Below are 20,781 nucleotides of genomic sequence, written 5' to 3' on the forward strand. Positions count from 1 at the left end.
GCTTAGTCGAGAGGATGGATAGGTGGGAGTCCCCCCGGGGGCCGCAGAGGCCTGCGGCTTCCACAACAATGGAAGCCCCTACCACAAGCACCGGGGCTCCTGGGATCGGGGCCGGGCCGGGACAACAGGACCTGTCCTCCAGTTCATCTGATGAACCGACGGCACGTGAAGTTGGAACAGCTGAGGTCGCGAGGAAGAAAGGGCGACGATGGCGCAAACATCGACGGGCCAGGGACCTGTCCACAGATGAATCCTCTACGGGTGAGTCCTCCTCTGATGATGACTCCGCCCATACAGGGGGTAGTTATTGGGTGGCGGGGGCACGGGTTCCAGGGCTCCCCAGGTGGGTTGTTAGGAGGCGTAAGTTGGCCCAAGAGGCTTCCCCGGCGACGGGCTGGGTCCCAGACGCCTCGTCCGGCTTGGGATGCTCCCTCCCGGCCTACTTGGATGCAGAAGACCCCCCCGGCATTCACCTAGCCAGGAAAGTTCGAGAGAGGATTTTAGATGGCTATTACGTCAATGTCTTTTCATTACTGAAGCCGGAATCTGACAACGGGCAGGAGGGACCTCGCCCCAGTAAGCGCCGGGGCAAGCCTGAGGGTGCGGAGCGCACCTTATTTAACTGGGTGGCAGGGTACGCGGTGTTTAGGGGGGTAGTGGAGGCGGCTTTTCCGAAGCGCGCTTGGCACTTAAACAACCACATGTCCAACGTGCTGACTGCCGTGGACGTAGCTGGTGAGGCGGCTGCGTTTAAGTATGATGAAGCATTTCGGAAGAGAGCTTCACACAGCCAGCATACTAGGTGGGATCTAGTGAACGACAAGTTGTGGATCCGTTTCGTGGGGCCCAAGAGGGGTAGAACGGAGGACCGGAGGCCGGCCAGGTTCAGTTTCAGGAAGGTATGTTGGGAGTTTAATCAGGGACGGTGCAATCGGACACGTTGCAAGTACGGTCACGATTGTGAGGTTTGCTTCGGGCCCCATCCCAGGCTCTCCTGCCCCCGGGACCGCAATACCCCACAGCCCTTTCGTCGGGCCCGCCCCCTCCAAGGTACTGGCAGGAAGGAGGGCGGTACCGGCGCCGCCACAGCAGACAACTCTGGGGCCGGCAAATAGTGCTGCCAAGTGTGGCGGTCTCTTGCCACTCTGCCGCGCCGGGGTACGGCCTGTGCGGACAGGCTGAAACTTTTCAAGGACCTCACGGGGGAGCTGGGGGTCCCTTTGGCTCCCGAGAAGACGGAGGGTCCCACCACAAAATTGGTGTACTTGGGCATTCTTTTAGATTCGGTGGCGGGTACATCCAGCCTGCCAGAGGAAAAATTGGCTGCCCTTCGGGCGCTCCTCTCCTTGGCTCTAGCAAGGAGGAAGTGCACCTTGCGGGAGATACAGGTTCTTTTGGGTCACCTTAACTTCGCCTGTAGGGTAGTTCGTCCGGGCCGGGCATTTTGCGCCAGGCTCGCCAGGGCCACGGCGGGGGTTAAGTCCCCACACCATCGGATCCAGGTGACCAAGGGCATGAAGGCGGACCTCCAGGTTTGGCAGTCATTCCTTGCGAACTACAATGGAATATCCCTATGGCAGTCCCCTCAGGAGGTTAGTCCTTTGCAGGTTCACTCGGATGCAGCGGGCAGCACAGGTTTTGGCGTTTACTTCAACGGGCGGTGGTGTGCGCAGCGATTGGCCTCAACATTGGGGGGACTCAGGGATATTACGGGACCTCACTTTTTTAGAACTTTTCCCGGTGTTAGTGGCTGTCGCCATTTGGGGTTCTTCCCTGGCTGATTCCAGGGTCCTCTTCTGGTGCGATAATCAGGCCGTCGTTGGGGTGATTAATCGTCAGTCCTCACGCTCTGAGCGGGTGATGCGCCTGGTACGCAGGTTTGTTTTAACCTGTCTTACTCACAATGTCTCCTTTTCTGTCAAGCATATCCCGGGCGTTAATAACAAGGTCGCAGATGCCTTATCTCGCTTTCAGGAGGGGAGATTCCGGACGTTGGCCCCGGAGGCGAACCGCGACCCGGACCCGTTCCCGGCTGAGCTGTGGGCACTTGGAGGGATATAATTTTGCAGGGGGTATTTAATTCCATCTCATCAGCTACTCTGAGGGCGTATTCGGGGGCCTTCGATAAGGTAATGCTTTTTGATCTGAGTATTGGGGGTGATGGCACCTTGCTCTTGGCTCAGGACACGATCCCTTACCATCACGCTGAGGTGGTCTAAGACCGACCAGTCCGGCCGCGGGGCCACGGTGGTGCTCCATGCGGTAAAAGATAGGCCGTGTTGCCCGGTGGCCACGATACGGTCTTACCTAAAGGTTCGCCCTTCAGTCGCCGGCCCTTTTATTACATGCAGACGGTGCATTTCTGACCAGGTACCAATTCATGGCAGTGCTGCGGGCTTGTCTCAGGTCGGCGGGCTTGCCCCCTGAGGAATTTGGTACACATTCCTTCCGGATCGGGGCGGCATCCTACGCCGCCGATTGCGGATTGTCACCAGAGGTCATTCGCTCGATTGGTCGATGGAAGTCTGGCGCCTTTCGCACATACATCCGTAAGTGATGTGCCTGCAATTTTGTCCTGGCAACGGTCTTTGTCTTTTCCTTCCTCTTTAGAGCGGCGTAAGGTGGTATGGATCCTGGGCCACAGCATTGTGCACTGGGCTGGCTGCTATGCTAAGTCGTCAGGATGGGGCGGAGCGCTGGGACTGCAGGAGTTTGTGACCATGCATTGGATCGGCCGCCGGGGGATGCGCTGGGACTACTTCTCGTCGGCTGTGAGAGTGAACGTGGCCCGTTTTGGCGTTCCGGATGCCATTGTGGTGCAGTTGGGGGAGAACGATCTGCCGGGACGGAATGGACTGGATCTGCGGTCATCGATTATAAAGGATTTTGGGGACTTGCATGCCGAGTGGCCGGGGACAAAGTTGTTTTGGTCTGCGTTGTTGGAGCGGCGGGTGTGGCGCGGCGCGGCAGAACCAGACAGAGTGGACTTTGCCAGGAAGAAGGTGTGCCGTGCAGTGGGCCGTTTCATTGAGTCGCTAGGCGGCATCGTGATTCGACATGAGGAGATATCGTTCAGATTGCGGGAGCTGTATCGCCCTGATGGTGTGCACCTGTCCGAGTGGGGTCAGGATCTGTGGTTGCATGAGGTTCGGAGCTCGCTACTTTGTTGGTCACAGCAGTAGGAGCGTTGGCGGGAGCAGGGCGGGAGCCCCTGCTCTTTGGCGGTTTTTTCCATGGGGTCTGATCCAAGAAGGGAAGAGGTGCTTTTCCTTCCCGTTTATGGGGACCCCCATAAGGGGTCTTGGGATGGAGTACAGCAACGATGCCCAGCTAAGGGGCCTGCAGTGGGTACTCCAATCCCAGGTGGCACGGGCTCCACACAGAGATGTCCGTCCTGGTGGGGCCTCATAAGTGCTACTCCGTTTTTTGTGCCCACTGGTGGTGGGCTGTTTATCGATGCTTTCGATACGTGTATCAAGTTACAGGGTGGTGACTTGATATCTTGGATCCGCCCCCATGTTTTTCCGCCAATGCTCCATTCTGTTGTGATCAATAAAAACTGTGGCCATTTACACCCAAAGAGATGTGTATGCGTGTTTACTCAAAGTATTCCTCCTTCCCTTGGAGCCGCTGGCCCGTGGATCCACAACATCCTCCTAAGACACAGTCAGCTCCTACAGCTTTAGATCCATGAAACTGCCAAACCTTGAAGCCATGATGTCTTCGGGATGGCAGCCCATGTTTTACGAACATGACATACAAAGGAGAGTGCATGAATACATGGGAAATGTAACTTAGCCTCACTAAATAAATACACAAAAACAAAGGATTTATGTAAAAGCTATGGTGTGCACAAATCACTTCCCGTACCGTCTACCTCAGTAACTTTACAATAAGCTTGTAAGGCAGGTCAGTACTATCCTCATAGGGCAGATGAGGGTTTGTCAGAGTGGTTTTCTTGAAGTGACCAAGTAAGCTTGTGGCTGAGGTTTCGTTTTAACACACTCTCAACTTGTGCTCTCTTTCATGAGGCCTCATGACTTTTGTAATCCACTTGCCACCCTCCCTTCTCTAGGACAAAGCCTTATGCAATACTGATCCAAAACTACAGTCCCATGCAACAGTCTGGCCTATGAAGGCTGTGGCATCCAGCAATTCCCCAGCCACTCACCTTTGCCTTTACTGCTGCAGCAGCCAGAGCAGCAGCTGCTGCAGTGGAGAGGTTACCTTCACCAATGTCCCTCTCCACCTTGGTCTTCCTTTCACCCTCAATCTCGGCAAGATCCTTGGGTCCCTCTTCCTGGCCATCTTTGGGCTCTTTCTCCTTGTCTCCATCAGCTGGGGAGCAGAAAACACACTATGGGAACCATGGCTTGGCACCTATGCAACTGCTGCTTGAAAGCAGAGTGGGAAGGAATCAGGATGGGGGGGGCTGAATACCCAGCAATACCCAGAGTTCTTCACTGCATCTTTGGTCATACAATCTGGGTTGTAACCAATTAATTGCAGAAGGGGCTGACAGCATGGACTTTCCCCACATAGTCCCTTTTGGGCCACAAGAAGAACAACCACTTAAGGAAGAATCAAACCGGCTTACAATCACCTTCCCTTCCCCACCCCACAACAGACACCCTGGGAGGTAGGTGGGGCTGAGAGAGCGCTAAGAGAACTGTGACTAGCCCAAGGTCACCCAGCTGGCTTCATGTGGAGGAGTGGGGAAACCAACTCGGTTCACCAGATTAGAGGCTGCCACTCATGTGGAGGAATCAAACCTGGTTCTCCAGATTAGAGTCCACTGCTCCTAACCACCACTCTTAACCACTACACCATGCGAGGTGGCTGGTGGTATATATGAAGAGGAGAAATTGGGTGAAATTACCACTCCTTCCTCTTCCACCTCATGTGCAGAGGAATAGGAGATTTTGTCCAGTTCCCCTCCTCACTGCCCCCCCCATTTGTGTCGCTTTCCTCTATAGGGGCCTCACAGTTAAAGATGTCCTTATTCAAGCAGTGAAAAGGGACTGGTGGAGGAAGGGAAACATGGAGAAAATCTACATGTGTTGCAGTGACAGTTGTTGGCTAGATACAAGCTTCAGAGAATGGTCAATCACCAATGAGACAACGGAGAGGAACTTCATGAGTTTACTTCTCAATGCTGCTGCTGTCATCAAAAGCAAAATATGCCATGTCACCCTGTCAAGTTGCCTTCTGTTCCAAGGGGTTCCACATACATCCACACAACGGACACAGTAATGATTACAGATCCCTGGTTTTCCAGCCCACCCACACCATGTAAGCTTTCTGGTCCTCAAGGAAGATGGGAGTTACTGCACAGCAGTTAAGGCAAAATATAATCACTGAGACAGATGGTCTCCATTTCCTAAGTTACTCAGGCTCCTACTTTACTAGCCCTGGTACAAGTCCTGTCATTTCCTGGAAGATAGTTTCAGAGGGCAGGCCATGTTGGTCTGCAGTAGAACCTTAGCGACTAACAAGATTTGAAGGGTATTACCTTTCAATACTAAAAGCTCCCTTCAGATACCCTATCTGATGAAGGGAGCTTTGACTCTTGAAAGTTTATACTCCAAAATCTTGTTGGTCTCTAGGGTTCTACTGGACTCAAATCTATCATCTCCTGGAAGGTGCTGCTCACCCATAGGGTCCCCATCATTCTTGTCCATTTCCTTCTCTCCATCAGCCTCTTTGTTTTTATCTTCTTCTTTCCTAGGGCCCTCTCCGAGTTTCTCTTTTACTTCCTCCTCCAGGGATCCTTCTCTTGGCTCCTGCATTGAAAGAAGGCCTTGATGCCAAAAGCTGCCCATAATCGTTCTAAAAATTACATTCCCTTTCTAGATCATGACTAGTAGCTACAACTTGAAACTTATGCACACAGCACAAAAACCCCCAGTTAGAAATGTCTCAACACTGGAACAGTTGCTCAGATAAAAAACCTTGAAATAATGCATCAGAAGCTTAATACATTGAAGGACTCTGAGATAAGGGATGCTAGTTGGATGTCACTGTACTTTTCTTTAGAAGAAGAAGAGTTAGTTTTTATACCCTGCTTTTCTTTACCTTAAGGAGTCTCAAAGCAGCTTACAATCCCCTTCCTCTCCCCACAGCAGGCACCTTGTGAGGTAGATGGGGCTGACAGAGTTCTGAGAGAACTGCTACTGGCTCAAGGTCACCCAGCAGGCTTTATGTGGAGGAGTGGGGAATCAAACCCAGTTCTCCAGATTAGAGTCCGCTGCTCTTTAACCACTACACCACACTGGATCTTTAGCGAGTCAGAAACAGCTGCAGTTTGTCTCTGCAATCACACTGGAGGGATTTCCTATAAGCCAGCCGCCTCATTTTACCACCTCCTCAACTATGCCCTCTATACCATGCCCCGGGGTTTAACTCAGGTGCATTTCTGCCCCATGTATATCAGGTTCTATGCCATGCCCTCCCGCACCTTCACCTCTTTCTTCTCCTCTGATGGTTGCGGTTCTGCTCGACTCTCATCTGTGCAGCTCTCTTCTGAGTGAGCAGTTGAAGGGGGGGGGGGGAAACAGGACAAAAGATGCCAATGTTAGTGCCTGTAAGTAAGAGTCCCGCCCACACTGTTTTGGGGTGGAGGGTGGGGTTGGAATAATGAATGGGCGTGGGAAGGAATGCTCTGAAAGGAACCAGGGAGTCCAGAAATGTATGGAATCCTGTCTCCAAGGCCTTTACAAAGAACAACATCCGAGGTACCCTGTAAACCAAGACCCAACAAATTCTAGCTCTGGCTCTGTGGCAGGATCAGGGCTGGGACCACTTTATGGGGAAAAGATCCAAATGCCAATCTGCTCCACTGTTCCCCAGTTACTCAGCTCCAGCTTGAAACAGGATGTGCCCTGAGGAACCCAGATCCCGTTCTCCAACTCCCTGAACTAGCCAATATACTCCTGGAGAAGAGCCCTACTTGCAAATCCCAACCTTTGGCTGACCAATGGGGGTGGGTGGTGGGGTTAGATGGAATGATAATGGGAAATCCCTTACCCTGAGCCATGCGATTGAGTGTGAGCTCCAGGCCGGAAGCCAGGCCGGCTCTGGTCTCTTGCGTCTCGGCACCCTTCTTAGTCCCCACCGCACACTGGGCGAGGTCCAACGAGGGCACTTCACGGGTTGAAGCGCGGAAGGCGCCCCGCTCGCCCCCCTCACCTATTCTCTCCAGTTCATCGGATGTGGTCCCTGCAATTCCGCTGCTCTCCAGCCCAAATGCCGGGTCTGCCTTGCCTGTCACCTTGGCGGCTTCCTCCACCTTGCGGACGTGAGCTTCAACCAAGGCTGTTGGCACCTCTTCCTTCATCTTGGAGAATTCCTCTGCAAGAAGACACAGTCAAGCTGAATGGCTCACTTCAGAGCAACAGCTGAGAAACAATTCTTGGGTGCACCTTCCAAGGAGTAGGACTTTTACAATTTGTGAAAATCACACGGCTCTACCATTGTATGCTTTGGCTACTTCACATGTTACAGTTTTTAGTAACATACTACTCACAAACACATCCAGATACATGTCGCAAGGAACTGCTGATTGGCCAAAGATCCCTGAAGATCCTACTTGTACTGGGAGATTAGAGTTTGAGCAGCAGTGCATGAAGGTGGCCTTACTTTCCTTACAAGGAGACAGGGCAGGGGAAAGGGGCACTTGAGGTCAGGCTTCAGACAGAAGCATATTTGAAACAGATCTATGGCACATATGAAGCTAAAGCAAAACAAATGGATGTTCAGTTAGTGCAAAAAGAACCATTCATAACAGTAAGAAATCTCCTTACGGGTTCCCAGGATACAGGCCCAGAATTCAGCATCCTGAGATCCTCAGCTTTTGTTTGAAATAACTCCAACTTCCTAGTCCTTATGGCTGTAGAGAAAAGCTTGGTAACATGTGGGTGGCACGAGCTATAGACTTGGGATAGGCAGTATTTCCAGTAGTCAGAGGGATAATGGCACTGTGCCCTGCATCCATGCTGTTACCCTTCTTCTACAAGCCCAACCACTCCCAATATCCTTCCTCCCACAAGTTCTTCCCAATCCAACCCTACCACCCCAGCAGGTTCGGTGAAAAAACAACAGACTAGGAAATGGAATAAACTGCATGATTTGCATAATGTGTTCTGCTTGCATTTCTGGGCTTGCTAAATGGGGGAGATGTCCGTGGGGTGCAGCTGTGTGCAGGAAAGGAGGTTAATTACCTAGGGCCGACTTGGCCGCTGCGGATGCCACACGAGGGTCCACGACAGAAGCCAGGAAAGCCACGGTGCTCATGACAGGGTTGCCTGACTGGCTGAAGGGGATGGGCTGGTAGGCTAGGGGCCCAAGAGAGGCCTCCGAGTCCTCCAGGTAAGGGTCCTCAATGGGGAGGCGCAAGAAGTGTAGGATGCACTCGTCCTGAGTGCGGCTGCCAACATGCTCAGAAACCTTGTTCCAGTCATCCTTGTACATCTCTAAGGCCTACAGATGTGTGGAGAAATAGATTGGACATATGCATTAAAGGACAAGGATCAGAAGCAGCTAATCAGCAGTGCTCAGGCTGGAGAGTAACTGATTTCCCCCCCCCCCTGGTGTTACTGTTCTTTTAAAAACTAAACTTATTTTTTTTCAGCACATGAATCAGACTGTTTTAAAAGAAAAGTTAAAACTGAAACTTTTTTAAAATAAAAAAGAATCAGATTTAATATTTTTAAAAAGTTTCAGCTATAACTTCTCTTTTAAAACAGTATAATTTAAAGTGAAATCTGAACTTAATACAAGCCTATAATCTCTTAAAACTGAATTCGTGATCAGAAGGAACTGTAGAGAAAACAACTGCATCAGTCATTGTATGGTACATGCATTTATATTCTGGTTTGATGCTGGGTGCCAGGCACGTCACCACAAGCAGCATCTACTAATCCATCTGGGTAACCTTTTGCTCCTGTTCTACGCTTTACGTTTACCTTCCATCCCAGTGAACTGATCATTAATTATCACCAGCCCTTGCTTCTGGTTGAGATTATTTTTGTAAAGTGAGGCAGGGCGGGACAGGTAAATGACTAAGGAGATTAAAACAGAAACCAACACTGGACAGAAGTAGCATCTTCCAGAGTTGAATCTAACCAGTAACCCTTTACAGCAGGTAAATAAGCACTGCACTAACTATCGCTGTCTAAAATGTACAATGTACCCTCTGACATCATACAAAGTCTTGTGTATTTAATCCATGTATGTTACGGTTATAGCAACCACTCAGAGCACACTTTAATCCAGAAAGCATCTAAACAACCAAACTGGCCTTTTTGAAATAGATTGAGTTAAATCAAGACTATCTGGCAGCAGCATCAGTGCAGGTTGTACAGTTGTGAAAATCAGAGGTTCAGCCTGCCTTGGCGTGTTCTTGTATGAATCTTCATTGGCATTCAGTAGCCAAGGTTACAGTTGCTTGTAAACCAATACAACTTAAATATTGTATTTTTAGTCTTTGAAGGTCTAACCAACCTTAGTCTGAGATACCCAACTTCAAGACATTGTCAGTATAATTAATTATTTAATGTCTCGATTCACAGGCTGTACGGAAATCTAAGCACTGGGATGGAAGCATCTGTACCCATTAAGACTTTTCCAGCTTTTAACTTTGTATACTTTCTTCTGTGGAAAGGTAATCAAAGTTCAAATGACAACTACCAGTCTTTCCATTCTAATCTGATTTTTAACTGGCAAGATTTTAGCCACAAAGGGAAAAATGGGAGTTTACCCTCTCAGCTTGGAGAAGCATGAACAGAAACAATAGGAAAAAGGAGAAAGGAGTTTCCCAAAATATTTGAAAATTTAATGGAGTATCAATTAAAAACTGATAGCAGCTCCAAGCAAAAAAAGAGGGAAAGGTACCTAAGGTAATTACACTTTGAATAACTAGACCAGGGGCAGACATAATGCTTAATTAAATTTTGTTACCATACCTGTTTCAAACACGGTTTTGCTTACAAAGCTAAATTCTGTCTCTGGAGGACATGTGTAGGGAAACATCAGCAAAACCAGCTTCTCCGCAGTGATGAGAAATGTGACTTAACCCTGATTTGTTTGTGTGTGTGTTAAGTGCCGTCAAGTCGCTTCCTACTCATGGCGACCCTATGAATGAAAGTCCTCCAAAATGTCCTATCTTTGACAGCCTTGCTCAGATCTTGCAAATTGAAGGCTGTGGCTTCCTTTATTTGTTTGGTGAAGGTGTAATATGGAAGTATGGTTAACACAAACCATGATTTCACATCACAGTTTGGGTACTCAGACATAACTTAAAGCAATGTGTAACCATGGTTAAGGAAAACAAGGTACAGTCAAGATATGATATCTGAATAAATCCTCAAAATCCAAGCCAAATTAAAAGAGAAATTATTCTATATGCCTTTTATTATCAGTATTATCTCCAAATAATCAGAGCCTTCTCAGTGAAGCCCTTATGTCACTTTAGCATCTCTTGAAATCTTCTGAAAGGGGCAACTAACCTTGCTGAATGAAGCTGGAAGAATACCACTCTTGGACAAAGCTGCAAACTACACTAGTCTGAAAAAGAACTGTCTGTATGTGGGTATACCAAGTATGAACCAACCAATCAGAGAACCAACGGATCAACAAACAAACAAAATATCCCTCTTTTACACCACTTTTCAACTTTTTCCTACTGGAATGCTGCTAAAAACAGATGCAATAGTTTAGCAATAAAAAGCGGATGGGGGGCAGGCTCCCTTACAAAGTGTTGAAAGCAATTAAGGGAAGCCAAGTTTTAAGTCTTTCATTTCATTGGAAGCTTCTCTTTCTGCTCACCTCCAGCAGCAGAAGTGTCTCCTGCTCCGTCCACTCACGAGTAGCGCTGGCAGCAGCTTTACTCTGGGGGAGGAAACCATGCGTGAGAACCCATCCCTCGCTGGGTAGGCATCTGAACAAATCCACACCCTCTAACTTCCCTCTACCTTGGAGGGAGCATTCTTCTTGGTGTACATGTCAGTACGCAGTCCAAAGTTTTGCATGTCTGGTGGCTTCTCCTTGCTTTTGTCAGGGAAGTTCAACATCTGCTGGGAAGCTGTGGTCTGCTGTGAAGGGGGGGAGAGAATGAGCTCCATGAGGTGTTAACAAGGAAGCCCCACACCTGGAACTTCTAAAGCACCACTTGAAAGCTCCCTGCCAATGAGTTTCAGAGAAAACACATCCAACTCTCATTCTTATTTGTGACCAATTCACTGCAAAGACTACAGCATGCTTGCAAACAGTCTTACACTTATACTGTGATGATAAATGGACACAGGAGAACAAGCACCTGAGGTAGTAACACGGGTCATTCTTTGGAAGCACCTGAACTTTCTATGACTTGCCTTCCCCATCCCTCCAACAAAGAAACTTCATAGCATTAAGCAACCAGTGTGGACTGCAGTCAATTGCATGTAATACTCCTCTTCTGCATCTAATAATTCTTCTTATTCACTTTAAAAAATTCAGTAGAATGGTCTTTGTTTGCATGAAAGTTCACAATTCTCCAAGGCCATGGGAAAGCACTTATGCAGCCCCAACCTCTTAGCTTCCTACTGAGGAGCACTGGGTTTTATAAACCCACTCATTTAAAAGGCTCTCCCTTCTCCTACCATTTCAGGTTTCCCTTTCACCGTCTCTGTGACAAGGTCCTCAATCTCCTTGGTTTTCCGGCCAGTCTTGGTATCACTGTCACTCTGACGACCCTACAGGGTAAGCAAGAGGCAGGCACTCAAACCCCCCACTCACACTCAGAAAGTCAATATTTTATGGACATTTGCTCTTGTTGATGTGGAGGCACTTCTGCTTAAATGGAAACACAACACTGAGCTTACTGTGAAGCCTGATTCTCTTCAGCTCAATGGAGGTTATTCAGGAGTGTGTTACATCTCCCGCTTGCTTTGGAGGCAGGGCTATGCAGATAAATCCATGCTCAGTCCCTTGCAGTGGGAGAAACCTCCTAATTCAAGCAACTGGGCTTGAATTGGGATCCTGCACTCCAAATGTTGCTAACTGAGCTAGGAGCCCAGCAGACATAGCACCTGCATAGTTCTGCCTCCAGCTCAAATGAGAACAGTAAACTGCTCCTAGATAATCTGCAGCATTTAAAGAAACATCTTGCAGTAGAGACATTTGAACACACCCTAATGACAAATCCACAGTTTTTCTTTGGCAGGCACTCTCAAAAGAGGCAGGAACAATTCAAAGCTAGTGAGCAGATTCCAGTTTTTAAATCAGCTTTCTTCTCATGGGGTATAAACTGCTGTGTTCTCCACCAGCCTTCTTACCTGGGGAGTCTTAGGCTGCAGTGGCACCAACCCTGAAGGCGTGTCAGCCAGAACGTGGAAATGAGATGTAGGCGGTGGTCCCATTGGTGTTGGCCGGCTCTCAGCATCCACTTGATAATTAATGAGTCCCCACTGTTCTAGGAAGGCATGGACCCTGCAACAGAGGATCAGAGATGAACCCTGAGCTCAGAATTTTTGCCCTACTACCACACACAGATTTGTTTTACTATTAAACAAAATGGCTGCTGTGGCAGCTAACAAACAAGAAAAAAATCTTGTTGCATTAAGTGCTATGTAAGAACAGAACACAGTAGACCATCTCCACTCCAAAGACAGACGGGACACACTCAGAGTAAGGAATGCACAAACTCAAGCAGTAATGTGCTCAGTAGTAGACATCTTTTTGACCTATTCACACAACAGAACAACTAACTCTTTTAGTGTAATCAAGAAACTGCTGCATAGAAACAAGACTCTGTTTTGAGGAAATATGCTTTTTAAATGGAAAATATAAAGTTTCAATTTCTACTCTATTCAACCTCTAATATTCTTGGCATTCCCCAGCTCAGAAATGCATTCCCTGTCCAAGTAAGAGAGGGATTATTGTCAACCTTTTCTTTGCTCCCACTTTCACAACGTATGTTCACATCTTGGAAACAGCCTCTCTAAAATTTTGGCTTGTTTCACAGATGTTCTAATATAGCTAACTTTTTTCTTGGCTTTGCTATTCTGTATTTCAACACACCTCATGATGGCACAGACATCTCCAGCCAGATTCCGACGACAGGCAGTTGAGGTTAGGTACTCCTGAGGGTTGAGCCGGTATGTGTCAATCATGAAATTGCGGTATGCCAAGTAGCTAAGTGGCAGGGAGGGAAAAAAGGACACATTAAGCACCATCATTTCTAATCCCTTTTGTTTTCAAAGCCTCTCCCCCATATTAAGTCCACTCTCTCTCTCTCTCTCTCTCTCTCTCACACACACACACACACACACACACACACACACGTGACCAATATCCTGAAGGCCTGTCTGCATCTACTCTAATCAGATAAAAGACAAGGAAATAAGGAAAGGACTGCCTTCAGCTCTCTAGCTAGTTGACGTTCAAAAGCACAGGCTATTGCCCCATTTGCCAGTATGGACATCATTATTAAGAAGAAGATCAGTCTTACATTTCAGGAGTCTTGGACTTGTTCTTGCCATTGAAAAACTCTGGGAGGGCTCTTCGTTCAATGGCATGAACACTGTGAAGGAAGCATAAGGAAGCATTGCAGCAGGCCAGAAGGATGGAGGAGCTGATGAGAGAACCACCCCCACTCCCCATCACAGCACCTGTTATAGTCGAACCAGGCTGCGTAACTGGGGATGATAATGTGATGGGTCTGTTCTGTCACGTTATCTTCATGAAGGTCAGGGTTCTTTGTCTGCTCCCCTTTGTTGCCAGCATTGTTCTCTTCTTCATCCTGAAAAGTAGAAGTCTCTTGAGCAGGCAACATACATATCCATGACCTTTCCGATGACTGATGTTCCTAATTCTCCCTTTAAGAACTTTAGATGGAATGTTTCGTTCATGCAGCCCTTGAAATGAAGAGCTGGCAGGCCTGCTTCATACAGAACTCAGAGGATGATGGTACATCGGTGCAAAGACAAACTGATAAGGGGGCAAATGAGGAAAAAAAATTGTTATCTGAGAGAATGTTAAGGCACAATGATCATTATTGGTGATGAAACAGGCTTTCTAAGAGGTGCTTTTCAGTTATCTTTTCAGCATTGGAGTAATGGAACTGTGTCCACTTTTGCTAGTGCCAAGAGAAGCCAAGAAAAAGAAGAACAAGGATATGTGTGGGGGGGACAACAGACTTAGCACAAAAATTATGATAATTCTCTTAACTGACTTAAGAGAATGAAGACAGGTTACAGCTAGAATGTGGCAGTCCTGTTTGGCTCACCTTTCCTGCAGTCTCCATGCTTTCATCCTCTGGTTCATCTGGAAAATTAAAAAAAGGCATAGGCAGCCCAAGTCTAGGAAAGAAGTCACCATTCATAGAGCTTCTTAGTACCCACTTCAGACAAGGCAGCAAGAAGAAAGACGCTAACTTGGGTATTTCTGAGATTGCCAAACATGCATGTCCCTAAATGCAAAGCAAATCACTTTTCATTATACAAGTGTCCCTTCCACCAAGTCTTCTTCCAACAAAGAAAGACCTCCTTCAGCAAAGACAGACTTTGCTCTATCAGAAGAAGCCTATCTCCTTTCCTTGCAGGAAGAGAGTTATAGGTCCAAATCTATATGTTTGTTATAGCCATTACAACTGCTTTATAATTATTTCCTCAAGCTTTGTATTCACTGCTGAGATTGTGAGCAACACTAACAGGCCTACCTCTCTCAAATACACTGTAGCCCATCCTGAGCTTAGGAACCAGATGAGGTTACAAACATAATGCTCAAATAAAACCTCTAACTGCTGGGAGTTATAAGTGGCAGAAGGAAGCATTGCCTCAGGCAATCTGAGTAGAGCAGGGGTCACAAACTGGCAGCTTGCTGTCAGAGAACCAGTCACTCATGGAGGTGGGCTGCCCCCAGCATGCTCCATAGAGGCAAGCGTCTCTGAGCCTACTGCGCTTCTTGGCTTGACCCTAAGAATGCAGGAGGCCACATGAGCACTAGGCTGCCTTTGCATTGTCTGCTCTCTGCCCGGCATGCATTGACTTGCAAGCACCAGGGAGGGCACTGCAACCAGGCAAGCATGGGAAGGAAGAAGGTACCAGTACAGGGCTGTGCAAGTTCTGGCCATTGGGAACAAGGCCTCACAAGGGGAGCTGCCCTGCTGGGCCAACACCACACAGGAGTGCTGAAGCCAGTGGCAGCCCCACCAAGCCCCAGAGTTCCAGCTGGTTCCATAGCCGGAATCAGGAGCTCTGATGGGATGCCTCAATGCTGGGGCCCCACCTCTCACCACCACGCCTTTTTCTTTGTCATGGGGTAGGAAGTGGTATGCGTGTGCTGCCATGTTGCCCCACTGCACCAAGCCCTGCAGTCTGGCCTTCACTGCTGCAAGCATGGAGCTTGGAGGGGCAACACAGGGGTGTGGAGCCCAGTGTGGTGGTCCCCCAACAGTGAGGTGGGAGCACATGGGTGGATGGAGCTGTGTACCTGCTGCTGCCCCCTACTTGGGAAGTAGCTCTTGGGCCCCTCACCTCCTGCTAGAAGCTTGCCAATAAAAAGGTTCGCCACCCCTGAAGTGGACAATGCAACAAAGATGTTAGTTCAGCAGGAATGTTTGACTTTTTCCTTTCAATAGTAGCTGACTCCCATGACATCACACAAAATAGTTTTTTGAAACTCTCGTTTCTAAAGAGGTTGACCACGTGGCAGGAGAACAAAGGGCTGCATGGTTCTTTGGATTCCGGGCAATACATCTATAGCTTCTTGTTCCCCTTCTCTAGGGTCCAGATTGGGTATTCTTACACAGTCTGAATCTGTTGACTCTTGAAAGCTTGTACCCTGAAAATTGTGTTGGTCTCTAAGGCGCTACTGGACTAGAATCTAACAGTTGGAGGAAGTGATCCAGGTGCAACATGAAGTTCAGAGTATTGGCTCTACCAACTCAATTTACCCCAGCAGGCATGTAACCAGTCCAGGCATCTGAGATATGTAGAAGAGCTATGAGGGTAGCTTCACGAAGGTCTATTTTGCCTGGTTTACACACCAGGATGCTGCATCAGAAGGTCAGCAAAAGTAATCATCTCCTCTACAGCAGTAGATCCTTCCAAGGAAAATGTCATCTGTGAAGCAGCTCTTAGGATCATGGGCCAGTCTCAATGATCAAGGGATTTTCATGTACCCTTCAAAACCGACAAGATAATGTGCTGGAACTGACAAAAAGCATTTTGCTTCCCTCTAACATGTAGCTCATTACAAGTAAAATACGGTAAGACTCCTTGAACAAAGGAAGGGAACAGTGCAGACTGTTCATAGTGCTCCACAAAGACTAAGAGAGAATCACAAAAAGGACACCTTACCCAAATCAGTCATAGTGCCACCCTTCACAGGAGCAGATTCAGAGTCTTTCTTGGTGTTCACTATGAAAGACAGAGCAAGAAAGGAATATTTTACTGGGATACAAATCTCAAAAGTCCTTCACATCTGCCCTCCCGTACAGTATCATAGAAGCATCCCCCTGTATATTAATTCCCCCTGCCCACTTCATTGTAGGGACCATATTGAGAGGAAATGAAAAGCTTCTTTATTCACCAAATCGACATACACAGCAGTATGGCAGAGACATCTGTTAGTACAAACCTGACCCACAAACACCAAGCTAAGGAGAGTTATAAAGAACAATGTTTGTGGAAAAGGTATTCAATAGCTGTGGTCCTGACCTGTTTTCGGTAGTGTGACTTCTTCAACATTGGGGACAGGAGAAGGCTCATCCATGTCCTTTGTGAGGTCTTCTTGCTCCTCTTCCCGGTGTCCACGCTTCGATTTGGTATAGGGAGTGGAAGGCCTGCAGATGATGGGGTAAGAGGAGCTATCTAATAAGCTTTCTCATGGATACTCCAAATAAGCAGAGGACTCTGGGCTCCGATACATTATTTATCAAAACCTTTGACCAAAGGGACACAGTGTCTCTCCATTAAAGTGCTATCTGCTGCAAGGGGGTTCCAGCTGCTTATCTCCCAGGAAAAAAGACCAGATGGGAGGTCGGATCATGCATTCACATGTGGAAGCACAGAGGAATGGACTCAGGAATGCTGACTAAACCAGTACTTGGGGTGGATGCAATAAAGGGAGTATCTCCAGATATACAGGGAACTTCTGCTTATTCCAAACCATCCACTCCTAACAAACTATGTCCCTAATAATGTAATGGGAGAGGTGGCTGCAAGAAGTTATCCAGGCTTTGGCAAGGTCTAATCATTCTTAAAGAGACTGGGCAATTTAAAGAATAAGGCACAAAGTTCACAAGTGCACTGAAAGAATCACCTTGGGCTACAGCCTGAATATAAATGAGCAAGCAAGAAAGGCTGGCTCTATCTCAAGAGTCCTCACCCTTTCTTGGCATTCTTCTTCTTAGCTTCTGGAGTAGGTGAAGGGGAGGGAGAACGCTTCCTTTTTTTATAGTTTCCCCCCTTCTTGTCTCGTCGGTCTGAGTCAGGACTGTTAACCTAGAGAGAGGGGGGAAAAGCATGACGCACTACTGGTACTGATCAGCTTCTGCTGAAGAAGCCAAAAGTTGAAGCTTCTTGGGGTTCCACTTCTCACCTTTGCATGGGGGTGGGGTTGGACAGCTGAGTTTTCAGAAAGCCAATAGTCTGAGAGGCAACACATATAAACAGCAGCCTCACATGATATATCTTTTACTGGACTGTACCATTCCACATGGGAGGCAATTTCTGAGCACTCCCTGGTTGGACAAAAAGGAATGCTGTTGTTACTGTTAACGTTTCTTCTCCTTAGTGGATGGAGGGTATTCTTGCGAAGTTTACTTCTCCCACCTGCTACACAGGTATGGTCATTTAAATTAGACAGAAGTGTCATCCCTTCTGGAGGGAGGGATCCACCCCCAGTTTTGGAGCGTACTGCAGATCAGATTATTTCAAAAGCCTAAACTGCTTACTACATCAATAGAAACCATGCTGAATGTCACAATTCATTCAACTTTCAACAGTTCTACAAAGGAAGCGCAGAAGGAAATACACCTTCAGTGACCATGGGTACTAGAGACTAATCACATGATCCTACTCTGCTAACAGCAAGACCCCCTGGCTCATACCCCCCATTCCCTGATGACAAGAAACATGCATGGAAAGTCCAATGTTCCTCTCTCTCCACTGGTGGAGGAAGGGTATCCTGGTGAGGGACTTTAAACAGTGTGCCCACACACTGGGTTGGAAACCTTGCAGTTAGAGACCAGGGAGCAAAACTTGCTGCAGCATGAGGCAGAAGTGCTCAGTTGCGAAGGAAGAGACGGACACTCAACTGGCTGCTCCGCAAATCTCTTCCAACAAGACACTGACAAAAAAGGAACAAAAGGTGCAGCCCTCCCCAATGGGCTGTAGCCCCCAAGGGTACAGATAAACATTTGGATCCACTAGAGCATTTCCACATACAGAAGGATTTCTGCCTGTAGATCACAACTTCCTTGCCTCCCCCCACCCATAGCCCCAAATGCCCAGCCCCAAATGCAGTTCCTGGGATTTTCAGGATCAGCATTTAAGAGGGCATTTTTGGCTGCAGTGTGAGAAGGAGGCGGGGAATTTGAACTTCACAGACAGAAATCTGCATGCTGTGGTGGATTCAAGCCTAATACTGGACACCATAACTAAAAATATGCGTACCTTAATTTACCTCCATGCAGAATAGTTAGCTCTTCCCCTGACCAGGTGGTAAAGCATCCCTTTCCCACACCTGTTGGGGTACTGTTCCCAAATTGAGGATGCTGCCATTCAAAAGGAGGGCAATAGTCAGCAGTCAACTGCCAGAACTGCCCATTTGCTGTTTGTTGCACTACTTGGAACCAATGGAATGGACTCCTGCCACACCTCCTTCTCCTCCTCAGCTCCTGGAGACACCCCCGCCCCCATCTCATGAAGCCCTGGCCATCTACTGCTGCAGCACAGCCTCTTTGCCATAGAAGAGTCATGGAAGCAACTGCCTGCTTAGCACAGCAGTGTGCCTGCACAACAAGAAGAAAGAAACCCAGCTCTTTCCCCTCCTTAAAAAACAATGGAGAAGGGATAAGAACATAACATAAAAACGTAAGAAAGGCCCTGATGGATCAGACCAAGGCCCATCAAGTCCAGCAGTCTGTTCACACAGTGGCCAACCAGGTGCTTAGCACAGCAGTGTGCCAGCACAACAAGAAGAAAGAAACCCAGCTCTTTCCCCTCCTTAAAAAACAATGGAGAAGGGATAAGAACATAACATAAAAACGTAAGAAAGGCCCTGATGGATCAGACCAAGGCCCATCAAGTCCAGCAGTCTGTTCACACAGCGGCCAACCAGGTGCCTCTAGGAAACCCACAAACAAGACGAGTGCAGCAGCACCATCCTGCCTGTGTTCCACTGCACCCAAAATAATAGGAATGCTCCTATTAGATTGGATAGAAAAGATTCCAGAGTTCTCCTACCCTTTTTTCTCTGGGGGGAAAATAAAAGCAGAGCAGGAGCTCTGAAAATCTCCCTGTTGCTCTGGAGCAATCTTCTCTTGCAGACTGAGAACTCGCTGCACACTCAAAACTAGCATAGGAAAAAAATATAATATGCTAGTTCTAAATATGCAAGACATTTTTTCTCTGTTGGAGGAACATTAAAAAAATCCAGTTTCTCATTTGCAGCCTGAAGTGGTACTATTACAACAACAGATAATGAGCATGGGATTGAAGATCACATACAGCTAATTTAACAGTTCAGCCTTTTGCGGTTTTAAAAACTTTTGGGTTATCCTAGAAATTTCTATATACTAAAGCAGAAAACAAAGGTGCATCTTACCAAACTGTATGTGTGCAATCAAAGATTTTCAGGCCCCAACACATGCCCACCCCAACTGCTTATACTATGCCAAGTAACAGGCTGTTCAACAATAAGCAGTGCCACTCAATTAGACCAAGGTCCTCCTAGCCCGGCATTTGTTCAAAGAGGCGCAGCCACCAGACATTATTCATTATTTATTATTTGCTACCAACACATTTCAAAAATTGTCTTCCAAAACAGCTTACGATAATACAGATACAGAACTATCCACAAACAGTAATTACATCATTACAAATCATCAAAAAGAGCTTGGGGGGGAGGTCTCAGAAAGGCCTTAGCCCAAACATTGGGGGGGGGGGTTACCTGGCTGCTATTGATTCTCCCACTAGCCGCAGTGAAAGCAGAAGGTACCTACAAACTACCTTTTGTACATCCCTGCCTCAGACCCCAATCACATCTCTGAAGTGGGACTGGAACCTGATGAGCTTCTTAACTCTAATACAACTTCACATCTTCCTTTTTAAAATGAGGACCTACAGTTTCTCTAAAAGCAGCATACCTCATCTGTGAGAGTCTTTGCAGAGATTTTCTTTCTACGGGAGACGGGATTCTTCTCATCGTTTACCTCATAGTCTTCTTCGTTCATCCACTCATTGAAAGTATCTGTGTCTAGGATCCACTTAGCATGGACCTGAGTGTCAGGAGAAGAAAGATGGTCATCATTGGGCTCCTTGAGCCATGCTTCACAGCTGAGTTGCATCTCAAAAAGCCCTGGCTAAAGGGGGGAAATGCTGGAACTTGGCACCGCCATTTCCAAGGCAATGCCTGCAGCTGCCATGACATTTCCCCTTCAAGTTGAAACAAAGGAGGTTTTTATTTGCTCTGGCTTGAAAGGAAAATCCCTGGGAGGCCAACAGGTTTTGCTCAGAAAGAGTATGGAAGCCCCTCAAAAAAGTGGGACAGTGCTGTGTTCCACCTGATGAAAAAACC

At 47.6% G+C, this 20,781-nt stretch overlaps 1 protein-coding gene across 3 annotated transcripts in view; it reads right to left on the reverse strand.

The window, feature by feature from the left end:
• SMARCC2 (SWI/SNF related, matrix associated, actin dependent regulator of chromatin subfamily c member 2) overlaps positions 1-20,781 on the reverse strand; it is a 55,335-nt gene that overhangs the window by 14,943 nt on the left and 19,611 nt on the right. For all 3 annotated transcript variants that reach the window (XM_056866567.1, XM_056866559.1, XM_056866552.1), the window contains exons 9-25: positions 20,351-20,482; positions 17,368-17,483; positions 16,698-16,822; positions 16,338-16,397; positions 14,264-14,301; positions 13,647-13,777; positions 13,487-13,558; positions 13,057-13,170; positions 12,312-12,465; positions 11,637-11,729; positions 10,971-11,090; positions 10,825-10,887; positions 8,220-8,478; positions 7,027-7,350; positions 6,458-6,522; positions 5,654-5,783; positions 4,172-4,338 (exon numbers count right to left, since the gene is read on the reverse strand). In XM_056866567.1, the coding sequence (XP_056722545.1) occupies positions 4,172-4,338; positions 5,654-5,783; positions 6,458-6,522; positions 7,027-7,350; positions 8,220-8,478; positions 10,825-10,887; positions 10,971-11,090; positions 11,637-11,729; positions 12,312-12,465; positions 13,057-13,170; positions 13,487-13,558; positions 13,647-13,777; positions 14,264-14,301; positions 16,338-16,397; positions 16,698-16,822; positions 17,368-17,483; positions 20,351-20,482 (2,163 nt within the window). The remainder of the gene's footprint in view (positions 1-4,171; positions 4,339-5,653; positions 5,784-6,457; positions 6,523-7,026; positions 7,351-8,219; positions 8,479-10,824; positions 10,888-10,970; positions 11,091-11,636; positions 11,730-12,311; positions 12,466-13,056; positions 13,171-13,486; positions 13,559-13,646; positions 13,778-14,263; positions 14,302-16,337; positions 16,398-16,697; positions 16,823-17,367; positions 17,484-20,350; positions 20,483-20,781) is intronic.

Source organism: Euleptes europaea, chromosome 1, assembly GCF_029931775.1.
Source record: "Euleptes europaea isolate rEulEur1 chromosome 1, rEulEur1.hap1, whole genome shotgun sequence".
In the NCBI taxonomy this organism is placed as follows: Eukaryota; Metazoa; Chordata; class Lepidosauria; order Squamata; family Sphaerodactylidae; genus Euleptes; species Euleptes europaea.